At 39.9% G+C, this 25,806-nt stretch overlaps 1 protein-coding gene across 30 annotated transcripts in view; it reads left to right on the top strand.

Annotated features, from left to right (window-relative positions):
• LOC126981546 (phosphatidylinositol 4-phosphate 5-kinase type-1 alpha-like) overlaps positions 1-25,806 on the top strand; it is a 113,022-nt gene that overhangs the window by 71,661 nt on the left and 15,555 nt on the right. For 8 of the 30 annotated variants that reach the window (XM_050832788.1, XM_050832773.1, XM_050832780.1 and 5 more), the window contains 8 exons: positions 3,006-3,113; positions 4,682-4,726; positions 6,681-6,701; positions 8,569-8,952; positions 10,735-10,900; positions 13,995-14,096; positions 18,345-18,532; positions 20,115-20,191. In XM_050832788.1, the coding sequence (XP_050688745.1) occupies positions 3,006-3,113; positions 4,682-4,726; positions 6,681-6,701; positions 8,569-8,952; positions 10,735-10,900; positions 13,995-14,096; positions 18,345-18,532; positions 20,115-20,191 (1,091 nt within the window). Of the gene's footprint in view, positions 1-3,005; positions 3,114-4,681; positions 4,727-6,680; positions 6,750-8,568; positions 8,953-10,734; positions 10,901-12,325; positions 13,480-13,994; positions 14,097-18,344; positions 18,533-20,114; positions 20,192-25,806 lie in introns of those variants that run through there. The other 22 variants (XM_050832782.1, XM_050832774.1, XM_050832783.1 and 19 more) reach the window with 12 other exon arrangements.

The raw sequence follows: 25,806 nt of genomic DNA, 5'->3' as shown, positions 1-25,806 counted from the left end.
GTGGAGTGGGTGGTGACATGAATCCACTGGGCAGCAGCTTGTAAAAAAATTGCTAATAAAATTCAAACATGTGAGTTTACTCTGTGCTTAGCTACTTTAGAATGAACATGCTAACCCACTTACCAGCCAGAGTACAGATGGATTAATATAGTAGTCATGTGGGTGGCAGAACTGTTTTTTGTCAAGTTGAGACATGACCATATATGGGACCTTCTGTGTGGCTCAGTTTCCTTACGAAACACCATGAAATACCAATATTTAGTGCTAACCCTTGTATAAGTACTGAAAGGGTGTATATTCATTATTCTGTAATATTTATCTCATTTTTCACACCGGCTAGACACACATACTCTTCTCTGCTCTCTCAATTTTTCATCTCTAACACACCTCTGTAACATTGTATTCAAATATTTACAGTGTGTCTGAAAACAGTTCCTAAACTAAGCAAGTAACAGTCAAAATCCACAAGGTTAAGAAAGACCATTGTACATGCTGGAAGAGTTGGATTCTTCTCAGGATATTTATTATACTCTTCATTTATGATTATTATTCTTTTTTAGTCTTTGAATTGGTCCCCAAAACATTCACTTACACTGAATACTTCATGGCAGTAGAAAGTTGTAAAAAGAGTTACTTATGGGTATCAATGGCTAGGGCCACTGTTAGCTGTAAAATTATGGCTAAACAACCATGAAAGACTAGTTCAGCCATGCATTTTGGAACATATTGTGTCATAATGCAATAAACAGATAGGTATGTTTACATAAGAAAATAATCATACTGATTTAACATTTGAGATTTTATGTTATTAAAATGGATCACAGTTCGATGGTGTTGGACAGTACAGTTTGAGTGTAAATGTATTGCCTGTCTTGTAGCTCGGACCCTTGTTCCTTGTGGGTGTGGGTGAGAGAGTAGTGGTCATAGTATGCATGTGTAAGAGTTGAATCTTCCAGTCCAGTTACCACACTCCTGTCTGTTGGTTGGTGTTGTTGCCTGGTGACCCGGGTGAAAGGCAATGTGCATGAGGCAGCTGCCCCAGGCCTTCCGAGCCCCAGTGGCTCACACATTCACTCTGGGAACCTTTCAAAGGAGGCCAGGGATAGAGAGTAGTAATACAGCTGCACCTTTATAACTTGAGTGGTTTCTGTCTTTTCCATATTCTTTCACCTTTTGTTATTTCTTACATGAGTCTTGTATTGGGAATGGGAAGCGGTGTGGGTGGTTCTCCTCCATTCAGTATAGTGTTGTTGGTCACTTGGTATGGTATGGCATGGACTTTTAATTGAAGATCAAGTTTTGAATTTATTTTGCACAGCCAGGAGTGAACTCCTTAAGTACAGTTTTCTTGTCCTCTTCAAATAATTATCTGCATGAAATGGAGACTTAGTCAGCACACATTATCTCCCCTATTTATTCAGTACTTTTTCAACAAATGATATGGTAATGTGATATGTTACTGATTTTTTATATGAATATATACATGGTCAATGAAGAAAACTTTGAATAGCACTATTTTGTACATGATTTCTTATTGCCAACCTTTTCTGTAAGTTTTCCATCACCCATATTTTTGAATCACGCAATGCATAAAGCAGTTAGTGGTACGTAATTTTAGTGCCTTTTGGTCATGTTGGTGTCACTGTTAGTTGTCTGCATGGATTTAACCTTTTTCTTGCAAGGTATTTCAGGTCTAAATGTTTTCTGCTGGTGTACATTTTTGTAACTTGCATACTTATACATTTACAATTGCCAACATCACTTTGCTCCTGGTTGTGTTCAACAGGAGACCAGGAGACATAATAGAACCCTTTTTGGTCATTTCATTTCCTTTTTTATAGCAAGGAAAATATGGTAAATAATTGAGTTGTGTGGACAAAAATAAAGTATTTCTACTGTTGTTTTTGCTACATTTGAATGAGTGAAATAACCTTTTTAAACTTATTGAACTAATATTACATTCCCTCTAGTCTATCATTTTTAAAGTTAATGTTTTTAAGATTTAGAAATCACCCTGAATTATCAAGATCACTGTGCTAATGAAATAAAAATGCTTATCACATTCCTGCAATAACTTTAACCATGCAACTCAGAAGATGTATTGTTTCCATTCTCTGTCCGCTCACACATCAGGACAGTTACAAAAGACCATTAATGGTGTGAGAATATGTACATTGAGGTCTTGTATTCTGAACCAGCACTATTTTGGCCAGCTTGTCCCAGTAGTTGTCTTGAATCCAGCCATGTATTAATTTTTCATTGTATATTTTTTAGTCGGGTTATAGTCTGATTTGTGACTATGATCTAGGACAGGTTCATGATTTTTATTTATATGCATTTGCACTTGCTTTTATATGCTTGTAGTTATTATGGTGATACCTTTCCTTTAAAGCATTGCTTCCATATACTTGTGAGGAGTAGTAGACCATAGTGGTAGTGTGTGTCAGTAGTGGTGGTGGTGGTGGTAGTGTGGTAGACAAGTAGCCAAGGCAGCAGAAGCTTTCCACAAGCCTGATTACCTTGGTAGATATTTTTGTATAGTGAAGTAGTTGTAATAGTTGTAGTCATGGTGGTAGTATATAGCTTTTTTTTTTTTTTTTTTTTTTTTTTCCATAAATGGTTAGTTTTAATGTCATAGTCATTTTTACTTGTAGTTGAAATATTGATAAGCAATAGTGAGTTTTCCTTATCATGGTTGAAATGCAAGATGAACCCTAGATACATATTCCACTTTGCACTTGATGCATTACTTGACTGATTAAGTTATGCCATGTTTACATTGCTAGTTTTTGCCTGATATTTCAGTAATTAGAGTCGATTCAAAAGTTAACTCTAAAGATATTTGTAGTTAGACTGTCAAAGTTGATGCTAGCTACTGTCATGTTCTTTTTTAGAAAATACATGACTTGGTTCCTTGGGTGACGCAGTGCCAGGCAGAGGCCATTAGTGTACATATTCCCTCACTGTGCCCCATCATTTTACCCCCTCCTGGTGTCCGTCCCCAGCCCTGAGGCACTCCCCGTCGCGCCGCCGAGGTGCCTCCCTGCGTGTGATGCGGCCCATGTCCCAGACGGATCCAGACCACGGCGCGGAGCCTCACGAGGGCCAAGAAGGTAGTTATTGCTTGCTTTCCCAACACACCAGTTGGAGGTTGTCTAGGAGGCCTGGTTCCCTTTTACTGCCTTGGTTGACTGATGCTTTACAATGATCACAGTAAAGCAATACAGACTTTCAAGTACTTTACCACTCTGCCAGTTTGTGTAATTCCTCTTTTATTTAACTGGCTAAAGAAATAGACATTGACTGACATTTGAAGTTAAGCTGAAGCAAAAAAATGGCTAGTAACATCACTTTAAATCAACTGAAGCCTGATAAGGAATTAAGGCTGTGTGTGAGAACCTCCAACAGCTGTTTGATGAAATTTTCTGGCTACTCTAACTTAGCAGGTTTTTAGTTATGGCACCATGAAGACTGCTTTGAGAGGCATAAAGAGGAGCTGGAACTGGAGTTTATTGGCCCTCTGTGTCACCAGGGTACAGTTTCTGTAGGGCACGATGGATGTATTAAATGACTACTTATTATGTGTTGCAGAGAGTAATGAATTTAATACATTAGAATAGATCCAGCTTTTTAGCATTGTTGTTATGGTGTGATCTCATTAGTAGTTGGTTCAATGTTTTATGCATTGAAGCATTAACAGGGAAATATCATGCTCAGATTGATGTGTTTGTCACTTTGAATATTTATCACAGTTGGCTCCACCAAAGCAGATTTCACTACTGGATTTGTCACACATATGACTGTCAATTAATGAAAATTAAACATAGTCTTCCTCACAAGAATAGAAATGAGGTTTCACCAATGTGGATTTCACCATTGTTGTGTGTGGTCCACATGATGCAGCTACACAATGGGAGATAACAGTATCTCTTTGGAGTCACAATTACTCATAGTGATTCTACTTGTTTGAGAGTCCTATGGGACAGAACCATTGTTATTCATTTCTACTCATTTGAAAACTTTTTAATATCAGTCCAGTATCAATATGTTGATATTTTGTTAGCCCTCATTGCTTCAGTAAACACTGCTACAGCTATTGTCAAGTTGTTAAGTAGTATGTCTTACTGATTCTTTGGTAACAGAGAAAAATTGTAAATCTGTTCTGACCTTGTGTGATTCTACAAGTTGATCATCCTGGGATGTGAATGCACTCACGGAAGCCTTGGAATGGAATGTAGCCTGAACAGAATAGAATTATTTTAACATCAAACTAACATTGTTGGTCACTTCAGTCAGTCAAGTTACCATTTTCTCTACTTGCTCCTTGGCACTTTGACAGCTTTGAAATTCTTATTTGAAATTGTCATGCTAAACCAAACTAACTGGAACTTGTTTTTTCAACTGATCTGGTATGTAGAGTAAGCTCAAGTATTTTTTCATCAGGATCTGATTTATTGTATAAAGGCCACTCAAGTGTCCATTAAATCTTTGACTGACTGTACAAGATTTTAGTTTATTAGTTGCTAAGTTTTATGGATTCTGCAATTGATCCTAGATGGTAGATCTTTTATTTTATTGTGATGGCTTATTGAGTTCTTTTAGTTACCAAGGAGAAAATGTAGTTTTAGGATGCACTCTTTTACATTTTTAGAATTCACCTTCTTGCTTTTCTTTCTTCAAGGATCTTCAGTACGCAGTAAACGAAGTGCAAGCGTTCGAAGCAGAAGTATGTAAAGTGTTAACAATTCATCCTAATGCTCAGTTTTTGGATCCATTGTTCCAACTGTATACGTCTCTTGTGCTCTGTGTGGGATTGTGCCAGTGTCTATTTTTTATCCCGTTAACTTGAACATACCGAACCTCTTGTTTAAGAAACAGTGCAATTATTATCATGTAAGACAAATAATGGGGCTGATTTCTAACCAAGCCAATGATCATTACTGACTGTGCTTATTGGACCTCTTGACTAAGAAACTGTGCAAATTTCAGTACTTTCCTGAAGTTTACATCATCTTTTTCATTTGGCATCCTTATTTTTGCTTATCCAATTTCAAATTAAATTCTTTGAATGCTAGTTTACATAACTTAAGGATTGATTCTCAAGCTTAAAAAAGAGAACAAAAAGAATGAAGTTGTCATAATGTGATGATGTTACTAGAGTTAGTGTCTAAAGGTATGCTGCTACAACAAAATTTCCATAAGACTTCCGATTCATTATTAAGTCAGGATAGAGGTCCAGCATGAACATGAGGTTTAGATTATTAATTGCCTTAAAATATAAATAAACCAACACACTTGAACATCCAAAGTGTGGAAATTTGGATCACCTTCCATCTTATCCACTGATGAGGTCCCACTAGAGAGTGTATACATATTGGATAAGTAGGCCTCCCTTGGGAGCACCCTTCCCCTGCAGGTCTCCGGCCTTACTCACGGCCAGGAGCGTCCTGTATTTTGGATTACCTGTTGCCATCGCTAAACCGCCTCACCTTCCGAGCTACCACCGGGAAGAACACGAGTGCTCACTCAGCCTTGGTCATGTCACTCACCCCTTCTCTTCTCCTCTTGGGATCTAACTTCTATAAATTTGTTGCCTTGTTTTATCAAAATGGAAGTGGCAGTGTTCATTTTTTAAGTTGAAATTTGAACAATTATTTGCACATCCTTAAATGTCACGAAATTGACATCAGAGTGTGCAGATTTCCTTTTTACTTGAGCAACCAATATTATGTGAACTTAAAAATTCATAATCATATAGTTTGCAAACCTCTTTATATATTTATTTTTTTATATCAACACTGCTTTCAAAAGAATGGAAGATGGTGATGGCACTTTCATATTAATGGAGAGTTAATTTGTCCACTGTGCAACAGATTTATGTTCCTTAATGGTGTGCAACTTTTATTCTCCCCAGCTTTTGGGGATTTGGGGAAAACCTGTGTTATCCTTGTCCTGTAGGCTCCTCACAATACTTGTTATTTTATTATATGTTAATTTGATTCCTGGCGAGTCATGTGAGAGAGAGAGAGAGAGAGAGAGAGAGAGAGAGAGAGAGAGAGAGAGAGAGAGAGAGAGAGAGAGAGGGATAGTCCACTTCAGGTGTAGTGTCATTTTACTGAATAATTTGAGTAGTATAATCATAAATAGTGAAAGTTCTCTCTCTCAATCTCTTTCTCTCTTTCCCTCTCCCCTGTCTCCTGAGTTCAGTGCGTGTCCAGTGTTGTTCTGCGTGTGGGTCTCAACATTACTTTTGTTTTTGTTTTTGTTATTATTATTATTTTGTGGATGTTTTGTTGCCTCTGTTATTCTGCTGGGTGCTAAAATCATTCACATTTTTAGACATGAATCTTAACAACCCTTGAATGTTGGACTCTTGAAGCTGTAACTTGTGCTGGCTCACCTGAGGTTCAAAAAGGAAAGCAACTTAAATCCCTACATGATAATAAAGAATTTCTTAAAATCAGCATCATTAATGCAATTAAAAAATCAGTTTGCTTGAAAAAGAAAAATGTTCTGAACTTTGGGTCATTCAGCAATATCAGTTACAGTGGAAGCCCTTTTCTCTTACTTTACCCTTGATATAGAAACATGTTGAACCAAAAACTCTAATGTTTACTCTGTCTACCAAAAGTATGTGTGGATCAGTTATTTATAGTCCTTTTTTTCTTTTTTCTTCCCAGGGTCTGCAGGAAGAGTGCCAGGTGAGCCTCAGGTGTATGACTGGCCGTTGATGAGAACACACGCATACTGTAAATATTCCACAACTGGGTTTGAAGTAGCTGTGAAGTGGGTGTGGCATTATGGCTGAGGTGCAGGGCAGTAATGTGGCCTACGGGTGTACAGGGTGTGCGGTAAAGGGTGTGGGTGCTATTATCTCCACCTTCACCTGACCCATCCAATCTTGCCCATCTCTTTCTTACCTGAGCTATGAAATGCCAGAACACTGACTTGAGAAATATTTTATTCATGATTGCCACAAGAGACTGATATGGTCTTTGAATGAGTTTTGTTTGCATAGTCTAGGATAAAGTTTGTTCTCATGGTTTATTTTGAGTACTACTTAGCCCTGTTTATTAAAGAGATGTGTGTTCATACCCTGGCAGTGAGGATGGGCCATGTGAGCGTGGACAAATGACTGCACTAGAGCATGTGCTTAGACAGGGAGTGGACATAGTAGTGTGCCTTGTAGGGTCTTCCTGTCTGGTGGTGTTGGGACTCTTCTCTGTAGTTCTTAAAAGGTAATCACTAATCCTCATTCAGTGCTTGTTATTTTTCCAAGGGTTTTAATTGCAGTGAAACAAAATCTAATTGAATTTTACTGCAGTAAAAAATGAATAGCTAAACAACATTTTATATATTGAGGCCATTAGTCATGAGTATTGAAAACCAAGTGACGTCTGGTCTGTTTTCATGTTCAAATCCTTACTGACATTGGGTTTGTTCGTGTAAATATGTTACATACTATCCTCTGTTTAACTCGTCAGTGTTTGCTTCTGCTGTACATAGTTGTTCAATGTATTCAGCAATGTCCAATTGTCTTATCTATATAAAAATGTAACATTTCAAGCTTGGAGGCCAACTTTATAAATAATGTTCAGTCTGTGTCCAAGACATGGATGAGGATTAAAAACACTCCTCTATGCTTGTTCAGGTCAGGAGTCACCAAAAGAAACATAACTCCATTATGACAGGAGGCTAAGAGGATCAGTTATGGGGCGTACTATTTCAACAGCCAGCAGGACAGCACTCTTTTAACAGTGTCATGATTGTCTTCCCATTATATCAAACTATCTTTTTATTCTGCAAGCAAATAAAAGGGGGAGCTTTAGGCAGAGGTTAGGTAGTTGGAGGAAAAGGCAACGTAAGGGTTCTGCTTGAGTTGTGTAAGAAGCTGAATTGGTGGAGCTCATACTTCTTTTTTCTTCCTTTTTTTGCCTTGTTGTATTTTCAAATCAAGCTCAGAATGCTTGTTGCCTGGAGGGGTGAGTATATGGTTGTGTGTGTGTGTGTGTAGAGGGGAAGTTTGGCTGTGTGTGTGTGTGTGTGTGTGTGTGTGTGTGTGTGTGTGTGTGTGCAGGTGCGCCAGCCGTGAGTCTCCGTGTTTCCAGTCAAGTTTATTAACAAGGATAAGAGAGTGATGGATATAAAAACTTTCACAAAAGATCACAAAAATATTAAAGATCAACCTATTTCTACCTTGGTAAGAAATAGGGATTGTGATGATGATGGTCAGCAAAGTAATGGAAGGAAGGTGTTATGGTTGCATGAAAAAGCATGTTGCATAATAAAACAACACATTAACCACATTTGGTGGACAGTCTTCAGCTTGATCATGTGAATCCCTTTCATCGTGAAGTTGAAGATCATTCTTGTTTTGTATGTAGAGTGGCTATCTGTGGAACAGATTTGGACTACATACAACTAAATCTAATGAATGCCTGTCCAGTTTCACTCCTAAATCTATCACAATTTTACATCACTTCTCTATCTTGTTGTTCTCTTGATGGTGTCTGTGTGCTGAGGGGGCCAGAGGTGGGTGTATGATAGGTGTGGTGCGGATGCTTGCAGATGGCAGTGTTAGTGCTGACGACCACCTGGGTGAGGTCGCTATCTCCTTATCCATGGCCACAGGAGGGTCGACAGCCATCACCTCCACTGCCACCACTGCCGCTGCCACTGTCACAGCCACCTCCTCCCCCGCTGTGACCAGGACCTCAGTTACCGTTACATCTGGAGCAGCGGTGGCAACATCAGGAGGAGGAGGCCCAGCCGCAGCTGCTGGTTTGGGGACGGGAACCCCCTCCACCCCGGTCAATCTTCCAGCCGTGCTGCAGGACCGACCCCACTCTGGGAGGGGTCGGGTGCCTCCCCCTGTGCCTCCTCGCTCACCCCGGGGTGGCGGTGGGGCTGCTCAGGCCACCACTGCCACTTCGTCATTTGCCCTTTCTCGAGGTGGAGTTGCTTATCTCACTATGCCTCCAAGCCCCCGATACCCTGGAGGCAGCCCCCGTTTTTCACACCTGTGTAGTCCTAGTATTGGCATGACTGGATATAACATCTGGCATGCAGAGAGTGCTTGTAGGTTAGAGAATGAAAGCATGAAATCATCCTTGCATGCACAGCCTAAAGGGAGACAACACTACGTATGGCAGCTGCCCACAGAAGATGTCCTGCGCTTGCAGATGAGTGAGGGTGCATCCTCGCATCACGGCTCGCGCCGCAGTAGTGCAGACATTGCCTTCCATGCCATGCGTGAGGTGTGGGATGTCCTCAAGACAGCATCTCGTCCTAGCACCCCTGTCACCTCCCCTCAACCTTCTGATGAAGAGGGCTCACACCCCACTCAACACCCCTCCTATTCCCACTCCCACCTTTTTAAACCCTCATGCCTTGACCGCCAGGGCTCCAATGAGCAAGTGAGCCAACAGTTTGTCTTACCCGACACACACATCACATCCACTAGTGTCTCACCGGCATCTCGAACAATGGTTCGCAAGGGCATCAACATGCCTCCCCTTGACTCAGATATACCCAGCATGATTAGGAAAAGGTTCACCAGATTATCGCCAACTGGAAAGCAGAAAGTGGATAGAGAAATAACCAAAGCATATGCAAACTCGCCTGCTGAGAGTCTGGCAAAATCCCCACCTAACATATATTCCCCTCATGAATCAGAAAGTAACTTTGGCCTTGTATCAGGGAGTGCCATGCAAGAAAGCAAGCCACATTTTCGAAAAATTTGGGATGAGCCAAGAACACTGGAACCTTGCTCTGAGCCAGAGAGAAACAGTCCGCTGGAGTACATGCAACCCCTTACCAGACAGTCTTATGCTGGGCTTGAGGGGCACAGGAGACAGGAATGTGACCCTAAAAGAAAATCTATGATAGAACCCCCATCAGATAGAGAAGAGAAATACATCAATCAAACATTAGCTCAACACTATTTAAGATCCAGGTCCCCATCTCCTCATAATGCATATATGTTACGTTCACGACACGGGAGATCTAGTTCTCCCCTTCACTATGAAATGGGACACTCCCAAAGCCCCTATTCTTCCCGGTCACCCTCTCCACGGGGCAGTTCCTTGGTCTCCCAGATGGTTGCCATGTCAGACGTCACCCTGTACCAAAATTCCCCGAGTAAAAATGAGGTGTGTCCCTCTGTCCAATATGTGACTTCTCAGAGTGTTGGGGGAGGGTTGCCCAGACTACATACAGAACATTCAGAGGATCAGCATGCATCATCTAGTGACACTGAGAAGAGAACATTCTTTTCGGAAATTTAGTTCACCTGGAGGTCGACTGCATGCCTTGCTCCAGGGCTGCTTCAGCTTTGTTTGGCATACCTGTAATAGTTCTTATGCTTATGTGATTTTCTTGTTTTTTCTTATTTTGTGGTAATTATTTGGCAAATATTTTCCCTTTTTTACAGATATTTTCCCTTTTTTGTTTACTGTGTACATTGTTGGTGATTTGCTGTGAGTTGTTGTTTGTTTTGGCTGAGTGTGGTATGAGAAAAATTATTGTATTATTTATATCCTAATAGATTTGTGGTGATGGTTCCATAATGCAATAAAAACATGCCAGAGTAGATTTCCCTGCACCCATATTTGCAGCCCATGAAAGATTTGCTAAATTTTTTTAACCTACCTTAGTTGTTCTCTGCTTCACCAGTGTGTGTTGCTGAGCCTTTGTATCACTGCTAATGATGCTTCTTCTCCCCCTGTAATGTAGGGACTGGTAGGGGCAGTGTAGTCACTGTAACCAGCACTCAGCCTTCGGCTAGCTCCACCCCTCCACCCCCCTGGGAGGCAGGCGCTTCCTCCTCCTCCTCGCCGAAGATCCACGTCCGTTCTCACGTCACCACCGTCGCCATCGAGGACCGCACTGATGTCGTCAGGTAACTGCCTCCCCCCACACTCTCTTTCCGGTCTGTCTTCCTCTGTCTTACCTGTGTCCCAACCTTGCAATGGCTTGGAGCTGTAGTAGGAACTCTTTTGATACTTTAAAACTTAGTTCTTTCTGGTTACTCAGGTTTTTTTCATAAAATTTTTATAATAGATAAGTAGTATATGCCTATAAGGATGTTAAATTTGCATGAAAAATTTATTGGGTGTTACAAGATTTTTGACAACCTTCCTCTACCATTTTATTGAAATTGTTATTTGTTATATCCCATCTTGCATATATCATTTTTTTTTTCCATCAACACCTATAAATGCCTATGTTATATAACAAACTTGTAAACACACACACACACACACACAGACACAGACACACACACACACACACACACACACACACACACACACACACACACACACACACACACACACACACACACACACACACACACACACACACACACACACACACACACACACACACACACACACACACACACACACACACACACACACACACACACACACACACACACACACACACACACACTCATTCACTCACTCACTCACTCACTCACTCACTCACTCACACACACTCACTCACACACAGTGGTCCCACAATGTCATAAACTTATGACTGGAGTTTAATAAATTGTTAGTTTATTAAAAGTTCAGTCATGGATTATTGCCTTTGAGATAAATAGCAAGAAGAACATTTAAAAAGTACCTCCAGCTAACAGAATTCTCACCCACTGCTGCCACTTTTACTTTGTTTTGATGGAATTATGTAGAAACACAATTTTGAACAATTACCCAAGTCTCACCCTCCCAGCCTATTTTCCTTCATAACAAGTGGTTCAAATGGTGAGTGTATGAACTGAGTAAAGTAGGTTTCCTCAAGAAGAATTTCTGGGTGTGAGCAGGGTATCAGATCTAGTGTAGTTCAGCATTCCTTCCTCCGTTTTCTCTTACTGCTCACTACTCCATGCTAATGTATATCAACCTATACCAGTCCTCCACTCCACTTCCCACAAATAATTTTTCATACACTTCAGGGTTCAGACTTTTTTCCCTATTGATAGGCATGCTTTCTTAGATGCTAAGTTTAGCTGACTGCCAACACTCATCTTAAATCATCTTGCCCGCATAAACTTGCTCTGAAGTAACTTTGGTGAAGTTAATGACTTATTTGTGCTTGTAATAATACATAGTAAAGCTAAGGCTGTTGTGACTGGTGGGGGAGAGGTGTTAAGGGATGGTTTGTATGCTGTAACTGCCAAAAGAACTTTCTCAGCAGTACGTACCTTAACATATGCAGACCAGATTTCTTTATACTCACATTTCCTCTCACTTACGGATATAGTAGAATTGCTCTCCCTAGGTAGATCAGGAATAAGTTGTTTTTCCTCTCATTCCCCAAGCCAAGAACGAAAAGACAGTTTGACTCGACCAAAGCTGTGGGAGAGGGTACAACAGACAACAAAGATTTGGCTAAACACCAGTACTTCACTGACACCTAAATCAAGGCATTAATTGCTGGCGCCTTGCATGCATCACCTTCCCTCAAGCCTTACAGGGGCTTCCCTCACACTATGGAAGACTTTGGGGGATCACCTGTGTCGTCTGTGCCAAGTTGTCGCAGGTTAAGATACCAGATTCACATCAGTCAACAGTTTTTCCTTGAATTATTTTCATAGACGAGGCATCATCTTTTTTTGTCGAACTTCATAATATTAGTCAAGGAGGAAAGGGTGTACATAGTAAACTGTATCATATTAGGCTTTGAAAACATGGTGCTTAAAAACATTACAAAACATACCAGCAGATAAACTAATTAGGGGACACTAAAGTTTTTATTGCAATAAGTATACATTTTTCATAAAGAAATGTGGAACCACTGTGTGTGCATATATATATATATATATATATATATATATATATATATATATATATATATATATATATATATATATATATATATATATATATATATATATATATATATATATATATATATATATATATAAGTTGTTCATCTTTTATGCAAAAGAATGTTTTGCTTATATAGTTGTCTACGCTCATACCATCAGATGCTGTTAGTTTAATGATGATTGATAGCTTTGTATCTTCTTCCAAGAGCAGCACTTTTAATAAACTGATTTATGTTCATGTAAGGAAGGACACTGCTCTATAGTTTCACAAAACAGCCCAACTGTTCCCGGGTTTGAGCGTAAATGGCTTAAGCTTTATTGGGTTGGGACCCAAACTGCCTTTCCTCACCTCTTGTAGAACTCCACTTAGAAGTGGGTCTTAGCATGACCTGAATTTGTTTTTCATTTTCCAGTTTCAATTTATTCCTGATATTTGTTTTGATTATTTTGATGTGGAGACAACTTGTGAATGGTGAATATAATGCTGGTATTTGTTTGTCAGGACTCACATCAACTTGTTTGTACAGTTTTGTTAGGTAAAAAGAGATTTTGTAGAGACACAAGATAGGTTATGGTCAATAGTATATGGAAATGTGCACCCATTTGTAAAAAAAGTTATAATGATAATAAAGTTCAGGACTTTATATGTTTCTATTGAAAAATATATTTGCACCTAAGTCTAAATGCTTCATGTTGGCTAATTTGAAGAAAATCTTTCACATTATTCTGATCATATCACTGCATATTATTCACCCAAGAAAAAGGAATGGAGGACAAAGTGTATGATTTTTCACGTTGTATTTCATGTTCTATTAAATGAACATAACTCTAGATGGCACCAATTTATGCCTCTCATTTCTAGCTTTGAGGTGTTTCTTTTAATGGGGTTTGTGCACACGTTTCCATTTCTTTGGTTCACTGCACTTTCATCCACCCCACCCCACCCTCGTGCAGACAAGGAGGTTTACAGCTCTCCATCACTCGCTGCACTCACTTTTGCCTACCACGATGTCTTACGTTTAGGTTTGACATCTTAACATTTTGACTGAATAATGAAAATGACACCTGTGTTGTAGATTTGTTTATAAGAGTTCCAATGCGTTGGTATTCTAGTCATTAGTCTGTCATGCAAACCATTTTTTTGGTTCTCTCTTCTCAGAAAGGGTCAAAAGTTGCGCTTTAAGGGCCTTGCCGAGGACCCCCAAAGTGTTACTGACCCGGTGCTTGTTAGCTATAAGGAGATAAAATCCACCACTTTAAGGTAGTGAGCAATCACCAATTTTATTTGTGCACTCTGCCTGGCATGAGCAGTTTTGTTAGTATTCTTGAATTACTTCTCTTGATTCAGTTTAGTTTTGGTTGTTGTGTCTTACAATAGAATGTAGCGCTGATGAAAATGTTCTCATTTCTGCAAGCCCTCATAGAATCTTACAATGGACGCCAGGTAGATGTAGCTGGAGTGTCATCCATGGACATGAGGCTAAGCTCCATCATGGACAGAGTTATCAAGCAATTCTGTTAAGGACAAATGATAATAGATAATAGAATACACACATTATGCATTGATGAAAAGTAGAGATTAACTTGAGATGAATAACCCAGGAAATAGAGAATTTAACTTAATAAATTTTTCTGATGCATCACACAAATAAAAGTAGATTGTCATTATTTTTAAATAACTTTAGTTTGTTTAGGGATGAAGGACAATGCCTGTATGTTGTTACAACTTAACAATTTTTCATGAGTTTTTGGTGTGTACATGGAAAGTTTACTCTTGTGAATTGTAGATAGAATTTTGTCTGAAGTATATAATGATCATTCTGTGTTGAATGGATTAATATATATATGGAAACAATTGTGCATGAGTGATGTAACCAATTTTCTCTCTTTTAGTGTTTGAAATTTAACACATACTTGACTTTTTTCTCAATCTGTGTAAGTTTTCAAATGTGTTCATGCTTAAAGGTAAGAAACTAGCAAGCACTTGGAGTTTTGATGAGTGTAAGCTAAGAAATTTTGCCACCATTCCCATGTCCCATGTGATTTTAGTGAGTGAATGGTAGGGTTGTAAGTCATTTTAGAAAACTCATTAAGATAAGAAAAAGTGTTTTTGTAATGCCTCCCTTTGGCTAATGCCCCTCCTGTATAAATGACTTGGTAGCCAGCAGTCATTAGTAAGCCATGCCCTTTACACACAGCATCACAGTACTGTATGTATTTAATTGTAACATTTTGTTTTTTACCCAGTTTGTATAACCCAACCAGCACAGATCTCTTCACCTTGATGTTTGGGCTTTGATTTTTCATTGTCCTTAGGTTGTGAAGTTGCTTTTTTCCCTGAATTTTATGGTACCCAGTGCATCGTTATGCTTATATGTACATCCCTTTCCACCACCTTCCCTTGTGAAGTGACAGTGGATTTGATGAATTTTCATGCTTCTAAAAGCAAGGAGTTTCCAATATTCAAAATATTGTGGAAAGTCTAGTCTCCCATGGGAAGAAAAGAAGTCAGCTTCTCAGATTTATGTTTAATGTACTACTGGAGTAGAAAGCTATATATATATATATATATATATATATATATATATATATATATATATATATATATATATATATATATATATATATATATATATATATATATCTATTGATCATCATCATCATCATCATTGTCATCATCATCATCATCACCTGCTCCTAGGAACTCCCACCAGGGGATGGCCACAGCAGAAGAGTTTCCATCTCTTTCTATTCAGGCACTACCTCCATGCCTTCTCAAAGTTTCTCACGGATCTTTCACCCCTTTCCCTAATGTACTCCTGTACCCTATCTCTCCATTTCACTGGAGGTCATCCTCCAACATACCCTCCCTCTATCTCACTCACATACACCCTCCTGGTCATCTTACTCTCCTCCATTCGCTCCATGTGACCAAACCACTTTCAAGTCTGTCGCTTCACTTCTTCCACCACTCCACACTTCTTCCCTTCACCCACGTGACCCATTCCAAAACACTCATACACCCTTTCATTACTCATTCCATCCATTCTACTCACACCATATGCACTCCTCAAATAACTTGTTTCCACTGCCTGCATATATATATATATATATATATATATATATATATATATATATATATATATATATATATATATATATATATATATATATATATATAAACCCTCTGCTGTCTACATTCAACCTGCCAAGGTCCTTGCAGATAAAATGAAGATAACATGAAAGGAATTTTTACAACCCTCCTAGACACGGATTAAAAACCGAGTGGCTATTTACCGAACAGTGCAGTCTTGCTCTTGGTCTTTCCTTCAGTATTTGACATCCCTGGATCTCATTGAATTAGTAAATGGTTGTGATCTGTTTTCTAGGATCACCAGTATTTGTTTATTCTTTGGAAGGAGAATCCTTTCCAAAATGATCCTAAAGGGAACATGGCCACACATGTTCATCAAGTGAACATTCATTGGACCTCCTTCACTTGCTGCACTCTAGGAATATGTTTCTCTAAGGCTGTAGTATATGTTGGTGCTTCTGGAGTTCATCATTGGCAAGTCAGGACTCACAGGTGTTGAGTAAGGCATGAAATCAGTAATACTGAACAAAATTGATTTAGTCATTATATGTCTGTCTTCCATTCAGTGGCTCCCCTTCTTCCAGCTCATCTCCAGCACTACTAATCATGTGACAAATGGTCAGCCTGTCGTTGATTTTTATATTTTCTGACTATAGCATCATTATTTTGTACTGAGCCTGCCATAAATGTATGTATTTTGCATTTTTCTCTAGGGTTGTGCATGGTTGATGACAGGGAGTGAGCTTTACTAGTACTTTGAACTAGAATCAGCATATCACTATGAGGAAACAAGGATAGTCAGCAAATTTTTCTCATTTTTGTTATGAAAATAATTACTCATAATGGGGAACACTGGCATCAAATTGTTGAAATATTTTCCAGAGTGTTGTACCTTGTTTGTTGTTGATGTATTGTATTAAACATATTTAGAGTTTTATGTCAAACATACCAGATATTTTGTGTGTGTGTGTGTGTGTGTGTGTGTGTGTGTGTTTAATTCACTATGGTCTGATTATGTGTTGGCCTCAGGATCACCAGCCAGCACCCTCCCCAAATGAGCTTTGGAGCTCAGGTGATGGATCTTTGAAACCAGCTGGAACTTAACACCCACACACCTATGAGGCATGACACAACCCCGGACTAACACCTGGTACCCATTCACTGCTGGGAGAACAGGGGGCATAGATCAAAGTAGACTGTCCATCTGTCTCCACTCTGCCTGGGAATCGAACCCTGGACTTCTTGGTTATGAGACAAGTGTGTGTGTGTGTGTGTGTGTGTGTGTGTGTGTGTGTGTGTGTGTGTGTGTGTGTGTGTGTGTGTGTGTGTGTAATTCACCACAGCCTGATCACGAGTTGGACTCGCAGTCGCCAGCACGTATCCTCCCAACAAGAGCAAGTTCATGCTCATTATAGTCGATTTCTGGATACTGCCAGGACCTCACACACCACACACCCCATCCCCTTTGCTCAAGGGGGGGACAGTAACCACTCCTTGTCAGCAGAAAGATTCCGGCCTGAGCGGGGCTCGAGCTGCCGCCTGTCAGGCATTGAAGCCTGGCAGTGCAGCACTCTAATCGACTGAGCTGTGTGTGTGTGTGTAAATGTAGAGAGAGAGAGAGAGAGAGAGATTGTGAACTTTGGCTAAATAATGATAGTTTTTGGGCATTTTTTTAGCCAATGGAGTGAAGTAGGCAGGGACATCCAGGTAGAAATGGGTGAACCTTCTATTACAGTGGTAGTTCCCATGTGCCAACCTGCCTTATTTATGTTGGTGAAAGCTATCATTGATTATTGTTTAAATTATATCATGTAAAGCAACACTGTTCACTTGAGGGGGGCAAAGCAAGCAGCTAAGTGACAGACTCCCTCTCACTCTGAGGATGTGTGGCACAGTATCATTTATCAGAAAGAAGTAGCCAAACACAATGTCTTTGTAAGTGTTATGTTGTTAGCATTTGTCTTTGTTTCATGTAAAAGATTGGTCACTTTCTATGAGATGCAGACAATATATGAGTGAAGTTGTTTTATTTACTTATGCTTGGCATTCAACATTCACTTTATGGATAACAAATTTCTTACTTGTGGAGACTATCATCTGGTGTTAGTGTTTGGCACATAGCATGGTATACCATAACCAATACTAAAACTTAGTGTTTAGTACTAAATTACCGTACATAGAATAATCCAGCATGAAATTTCGGGATGGTGTTTACTTAATCCACATATGCAGCATACTAATGTTAAAAAGCCGGGCAATCTCTCTTCTCTAACATATACTGCAACACCCACACTGGGAAGAGCATCAACGTGTGTGTGTGTAGAGCTGACCTGGGGGCTGCTACACTGTGTGCGTGCGTGTGCGTGTGTTTGTCTGGGCTTCGGGGACTAACAGGTGATGGTGTTGTGTACACAGCGTGAGTGACGTGCAGTTGGAGCCCCGGCCAGACTCCAAGTCATCGCTGGGTGTGGACACTAGCGTGGGGCCAACACCTATGGTCCGTACCCTCACCTGGACACCCCCACTCTCTGTAGAGGGTAGTACCCCTACCTGGACTGAGGGAACCCCCAGCTTTACAGAGTCCTCCTCTAGCGGAGATTTAGGTATGCTTGCTAACGCTGCTTCAAATGCTTCATTGCTCTGCTCTCCCCACATACCTTCCCTTTCCTCTTTTCCTCTCCTTTCACCCGATGGTTGCCTGGCTGCAAGGAAAGCTATTTATTTTCATATTTTATTAAGTTTTAAAGATTTCAGTGGCACTTTTTTGTTTGCACATGATAATGGTATCATTTGCATTCATGTTTTATCTTAAAAAAATATTTAGTTGCAGAATCTTGCTTTATTTTCGCTAAATATTAAACACATTCGCTGCAGAATATGTCTGAGTGCTTTGGCTTTCAAACAAAGCTATCAAAGACTCCGCACTGTGCCGAGGTTTTTTTAGCAGCAAGCTTTTGGGGCAGAGGCCTCATAGTTCTTAAAAGTCACTTTTCACACTAGCAGTCAGTCCATGTGCACACATTGTTGCCTAGGTTGGCTTGTAGTTATGGAATGTCTGCTTGGTGGTGGTGTAAAGGTTTTGAAACAAATATTTTGAAAATATTTTTGATGCAAATGGTTACAAATGCATTATAACAGCTGAGGAAGAATAAATGATGTGTGTGTGTGTGTGTGTACAACATGTATATACAGATTTGCATGAAAGTAATGTGCATGTCGGTGCCTGCAGACATGCAAGATGTACCAAAGAGCTGCCTAATGGGATCCCAGCAAGCCAGCATGTCCTGTAGACTGCCTTCCCTTCCTGTTCCCTCTCACCTTCCTTCGTATCCTCCTCCCCACAACACTCACAAGGGGACCACATCCACTCTGCTTTGCTCTTACCTCTGTGTGCCAGACTCGTATTAGTGTTTTCTTTGACACACCACCTAGACTTCACTTAGTGACACTTTATCCACTTTACATTATTTGACTTTATTTTCATACATTGAAGATAATACAATATATATTAGTGTCTTCCTTGTGGGTTGAACTTGAACTCCATAAAGTGGAGTAGAAAATATGGTAACATGATAAGCTGAATATTTAGTGAAGCTGAAGCATATTTTAGAGGGATATGTCCATTGTCAGAGTAAGGAGTGCAGCAGGCAAGGGGAGGCAAGGCAGATCAGGCCCAGCAGTGTAGCGTGTCATGCACTATTCTGAAGTAACTTGTAGTGTAGATGGTGGATTTGATCTTCTGTCTGTATACTTTGATAATGATTTGTTTGGAATTTGTTGATGATAATTGGCTTCTTCCTTCATAATTTGTATCCAGGCATCTCTGTATTTTGTCCAGAAGGAAATTTGTCATCCTATAGTATGTTTTTGTTTTTGTTTTTGTTTTTTTAGTGTTGCAAAAATGTTACATATTTCTCCATATGAAATCTGAATGTGTTGCGTGAAAGGAGTAGGCAAGCCCTTGTACATGATAACCTGACCTAATGTGGAATGCCTGAGAAGGTGGTTTGGAATGTTCCAGATTGGCACCATAAAATAAGATAACCAGCAAAATATTTTCAGAGATGTGAAAAATTAAAAAAATAATGAGTATGTTACGAAATTAGGCATTTCTAGTACTAGCAAGTAGTTCAATTTAGTGTGTTGTTTATATATCACTTACCAGCATTGGCAACCCTGTTCCAGGGTGTCCCACTACTCCAGTCCGCAGTCTTAACACCACCCAGGAGTCCAACGATATCCTCTTCCATGAAACAGAGATGGTGAGTACCACACCCATGCTAGTCTTTGTATTGCCTGCTTGCTTTTCCTTGGTGGGTATTTGTGTGTATTTACCTAGTTGTGACATGCAGGAAATGAGCCACGCGTGTGCGGTCCTGTCTGTGTGTCTCACTCAGTCAAACTTGGCGTTAAATTCGTTTAATTAGTTGAACTGGATGATCTCTCTATCCAGGACATTCCACAGTGAAGTTCATATAGAAAATATTTTTCTTGATATTCTTCAGACAACTTGTCATCTTCAGCTTCTTTCCTTTTCTTATTCCCCTGTCCCATACAAATAGATATCTCTATCAATTACCTCATCTGTATATTCTCATGGATTAGTACCACCATGATAATAATTTTTGCACTTTTACGTTTATTTGACTTTCCTGGACAAACTCAAATTGGACCGCCACTCACTCATTTCATTACAGTCACAACAGGCTGACGTCTGTATCACCGCTGGTCTGCTAATATTTCCTTCAACTTTGCGTCCACAACCACTAGTACACAGCAACGTGTATGTGTATGTGTGTGTGTTGGTGGAGGGGGGGCATGTGTGTGTGTCTGTGTGTATATTTACCTATTTGTAGTCTACCGGGCCAGAGCTAAGCTCTAATAGTCCTGTCTCCATATCTACATTTATCCAGCCTTTCCTTCATAATTATGTTGGACACTGTCTGCCTCCACCACCTCTTCCTGCAAGCTGCTCCATGTGTTAACATTTCTGTGTGGAAAACTGTACTTTTTTAAGTTACTCAAACAGGTTCCTTTATTTAGTTTCTTCCTATGTCCTCTCAGCCCCTGCATTCTTGCAGTTAAGAAGAGATCATCCCTATCCACCTCATCAAACTTATTTACCAACTTATATATTTTGTTTTTTTTCTTGACACCAAACACTATAACACACTTTTTCTTGTGTGTGTGTGTGTGTGTGTGTGTATGCATGCACATGTGTGTATGTATGTACCACAGCTTAAGAGGCACGTCATGCAATGCTATGTATAATTTTCTAACGATGAGCCTTCCTGGAGATATTTGGTGGCTTTCCTACGTATCTGGTTTCTGTCTTGTATGCATCGCTTTTCCAATATCTTTATCAATGTCACGTATTCACAAGTGGTGTGCCTCCACTGCACAAAATTTTGGGACACTTCTGAAGCTCTTTGCCACATTCACTTACATGTGATATGGATGAAGAAGTGAGACTCGAAGCCATATATGTATGTTTTCTGTGCTTCCCCACTGTGTATTCATATGCCGTAACTTGATAAATCTCTTATCTGCTCCCAGAGAACTTATTTTGTTTTGTTTCTTGGTGGGTATGAATTTCGTTTCCATTTCCATGGAGAATTTTGGTTTTCCTGATTTTTTTTTTTTTTATTTTTTTTTTTTCCTAGAATGTCCAATTTGTATATTTTTTCAACAAGATTTTTGCAAAAACAGAATTTTATTGAAATTTGAGAGTTTAATTAGTTGTTACAAGTATGCATTCTCTCTCTCTCTCTCTCTCTCTCTCTCTCTCTCTCTCTCTCTCTCTCTCTCTCTCTCTCTCTCTCTCTCTCTCTCTCTCTCTCTCTCTCTCTCTCTCTCTCTCTCTCTCTCTCTCTCTCTCTCTCTCTCTCTCTCTTCTCTGGTAGGAATATTCTATAAATGAAACACTCATTGATAACAGGACCTCCTCAGAGCAGTGACAGGCTCACATCTGGGTAATAAATTTTTGTTGTGATGATGGTAACATCATACCATTCGTCAACAGCACTTCTGTACGTGATTGGACTCACCCAGAGATCTTATTTAAGCATTATCTGCTGCAGCACAATTTATTCTCACATTTCAAGTAATGAATGCTCACTTTAAAGGAAACTTCTGCTCTTGCAAAATAGCAGTCATTGATATATTCTGGAAACACTTTACCCCGAGTTCTGTAGAGGATGAGGCTGTCACACAACGAGTGATAACGTAATTTGAAGGAGATTTATTCAAATCTACATTCTTAAGCAAAAAGCATTCACTGAAATGGGACCAGTATATGAAACATTTTTTACTTGTAGATTGGAAGGTTTGAGCCTGTGACTCTTTTGAAGCTGCTCATAGTTGAATCACTACAGACACGGCAGCATGAATATGTTCATTTATAGGTCTGCTGTATTTGTCTTTATTCTTTTCTGTAGAAAGTTTAAAGGGAGATTATATTATTTAATTTGCCATATTTCTTATGATTTGTTACAACACATTTTTATAGTAATCACAAACACAAGACTTGTATCTTGGTGTACACACTAGTTGCTTATAAGTGACTTTTTTTTCTGTTTGGTCCTTGTGTGAGTGAGTGGCATACCCTGTGTAGTAGTGGTTTGGGGAAATATCAGGACATTATTGCCTTGCTCATAGTCCACCCTGCGCAAATCAACCCATGAGTTTGCACATCTTAGATAATTGCATGTATTCTTTAAGGAGTTATCTCTGTTAGAAAATATTAGCTGTAGTATAGCACCGAAATTTGCCTTGCCTGTTTGTTGAAGATCTTCAAATATTGTAATGGTAATTGGTGTATTGGAGAGTAAAAGAAAATTTAGCCACAGCCACAATACTGATAATTAAACACACAGGCAAACCCCACTTTGCAAACGTTTACGTAAAGAAAATTCACTTCAACAAAAGTCGTACTTTCCTAACCTTTGTTCACATAACCAACGTCCAATTTTACTTCAGCAAAGATTTTCCACAGGCAGCTTAAAACAGAACGTGCTTCCAGTCAGTTGATTTCTGCCACCCACCCTCCTCTCCTACTGCCTCACTTATCCGCTCCTCCTTCACAGCGCCACTAATTGAGAAAGCGCCCACCATTCTCCCACCACACCATCCAAAACATTACAGTACCTCTCAGCCACACATACAGTGTTTGTTTTGTCATCATGCTGCCCAAACACCCAGCTTCAAGCCCCAGCAGACAAGTATCCATGTCTGCTAGGAAGAGCCTTAGTCTTGAGATGAAATAAAACATGATAAGAAGGCACAAAAGCAGTGAGAGGACAAGCAACATAACACCAAGCTTGGTCATCAAGAAAGCAGAGGAAAATGCATCTTATCTGCAGGTCAAAAGGACCACCCGAGCCTGTGACCCTACAATGGAGAAGAGAGCTATGGATTCAAAGTGTCCAGGATAAGCAAACACTGAGATGAGGCTAAACTCTTAACAGACATTCAGACTGGGTCTTTGAAGATGCGTTCAATTGCTATAGTCAGCTAATTTGTGCCCGTATAGCTCCCATGCTTACCAGAATTTCTCTATAACATAATCAAAAGCTTCATATTAAGCCTATTATGTATAATTATAGGGTAGAATGTGCAGTTTGGAATTAACAATGAACCATATGGTATTGAGACAAGACCAAAGTCATTGACTTTTGGACATTGATCATAAACAAAGCCATGGGACGGGTGCATCATTGACACACCCAATTGTTTTTTCTTTGTTTTGACAGTGTTTCCTGTTTTTCCTCAGCCATGTAAGACAAGGCAGAGCAAATAAGAGTAGTAGATCTCTCACATCAAGCAGAAAAGCTATTTTTACAGATGGATGAGGGAAACATTGAGGTCTTTGAATCAAACTCCATTTAACCTGTGTTATAATGGGTTCACACCATGAAATTTTGCTGAAAACTTTTCAGGAGCATATCAAGTTCACTAAGTGGGGGTCACCTTTACTTAGCTACTTTGAACATTGAATATTTATTACATACAGTTTGTAAAGTTCAGAAGTAGAAGCTTTTCCTTACCTGGACAACACTTGCTGCAATCATTTCTGGTATGTAGGTTCCTGTTCCCAGTCCTCGGTGGGGGTCAGCCATTGGCCTGCTGGGTCCTCAAGCTTAGTGTGCTGCATGTGCTGTGTTGTTTGGTCTTCATTCAAGTTTGCTGTGTTGCTACTGTGGGTTCTGTTTGTTCCTCCTTCATGGTCAAAATATATTATACTTCCTTTTTGGACATTTGACCCCATCAGGTGGTAAGATATAAGCAAGACAGTGGGGGTTAAGAAAGGGATAAAGAATTAGGGAATGAAGTATAAGTAGTGGAATTCACTTTTGTGAAAAATGCATGAACTTGTGACTTTTTCATTGAATGCACACACAAGTAGTCTCCAACTTACAAAAAATATTTGGTTCTGAAGATCTTTCATATCTGCTTTTTTGCAAATCCATCTTTACTCCTCAAAACAATTTGTATTGTCCACCAAGATGATTGTCGTCTTTTATGCTTCTTTAGATTTCATTCTACTGTGTTGTAATCAGTACATGCCCAATGATCCTTCATATGTTGCACGACTTGTTACCGTACTTAGCCAGAGTAAACGCACAACTAGCACCACACTTGTACCAGTATTTTCATCATTATATCTTGGGCTCCTATCACATATTCAACTGATAAATTGTCTTTGTGCCACTGTATATAATTCTTTTTGTATCTGCAGATTTTCACTTTTTTCTTTTAAGTAGGTAAACTGCCATCACAGCATCAGCTATAAAATATTGCTACACACACACACACACACACACACACACACACACACACACACATACACACACACACACACACACACACACACACACACACACACACACACACACACACACACACACACACACACACAGCAGAGGAGAGGTAGCTCAGTGGATAGAGCGTCTGCCTCACAACCAGAAGGACTGGGGTTCGATTTCCCGGCTGGGTGAAGATAAATTGGGTTTATCTTCTTTCACGTGTAGCCCCTGCTCACCTTGCAGTGAGTAGGTACACGACGTAAGGCGAGGAGTTGTGACCTCATTGTTGCGGTGTGTTGTGTGTGAGTGGTCTCAGTCCTACCCAAAGATCGGTACTATGAGCTCTGTGCTCTTCCGTAGGGGAACGGCTGGCTGTCTCGAGAGACCCGCAGCAGACCAAGAGGTGAATTACACACACACACACACACACACACACACACACACACACACACACACACCGGTAGCTAAATCGGTTTGAGCGCCGCTCTGCAAGTCTTCACGGCCGAACACGCAGCGGTTCGAGCCCTACTCAGGCCGGATTCTTTCCGTTGACTAGGAGTGGTTACTGACCCCCCTTGAGCAAGGGGGATGGGGTATGTGGTGTGTGAGGTCTTGGCAGTACCCAGAGATTGACAATAATGAGCACTTGCTCACATTGTGAGGGTACCTGCTGGCAAAAGTGAGTCCAACTCATGATCAGGCCGGGGTGAATTACACACACACACACACACACACACACACACACACACACACACACACACACACCGATCATTAGTCCATAAGATTAGGGTAGAGCAAATGTCATTACGTTGGACCAGGAGAAACATGAATTATGGACACAGATGTAGTAGAATGGCATTTGTGGAAGAGCAGAGTGAAACTATAAATATTCAAAGGGAAGATGTGGATTGTTTTAACCTCTTCACTACGGCCTGGCCAAAACAGCATCCCGCGCCGTATCCGGGATTGCCGCGCGCGCCAAATTTCAAATGTCGCTATTGAATATAACAAGTTTTCAGCCATAAACTCAACATAATCATCATGTATTATATATGAAAACATGTAGAATTAAA

Source organism: Eriocheir sinensis, chromosome 48 (assembly GCF_024679095.1).
Source record: "Eriocheir sinensis breed Jianghai 21 chromosome 48, ASM2467909v1, whole genome shotgun sequence".
Lineage (NCBI taxonomy): Eukaryota > Metazoa > Arthropoda > Malacostraca > Decapoda > Varunidae > Eriocheir > Eriocheir sinensis.
This window is presented reverse-complemented; position numbering and strand designations above follow the sequence as displayed.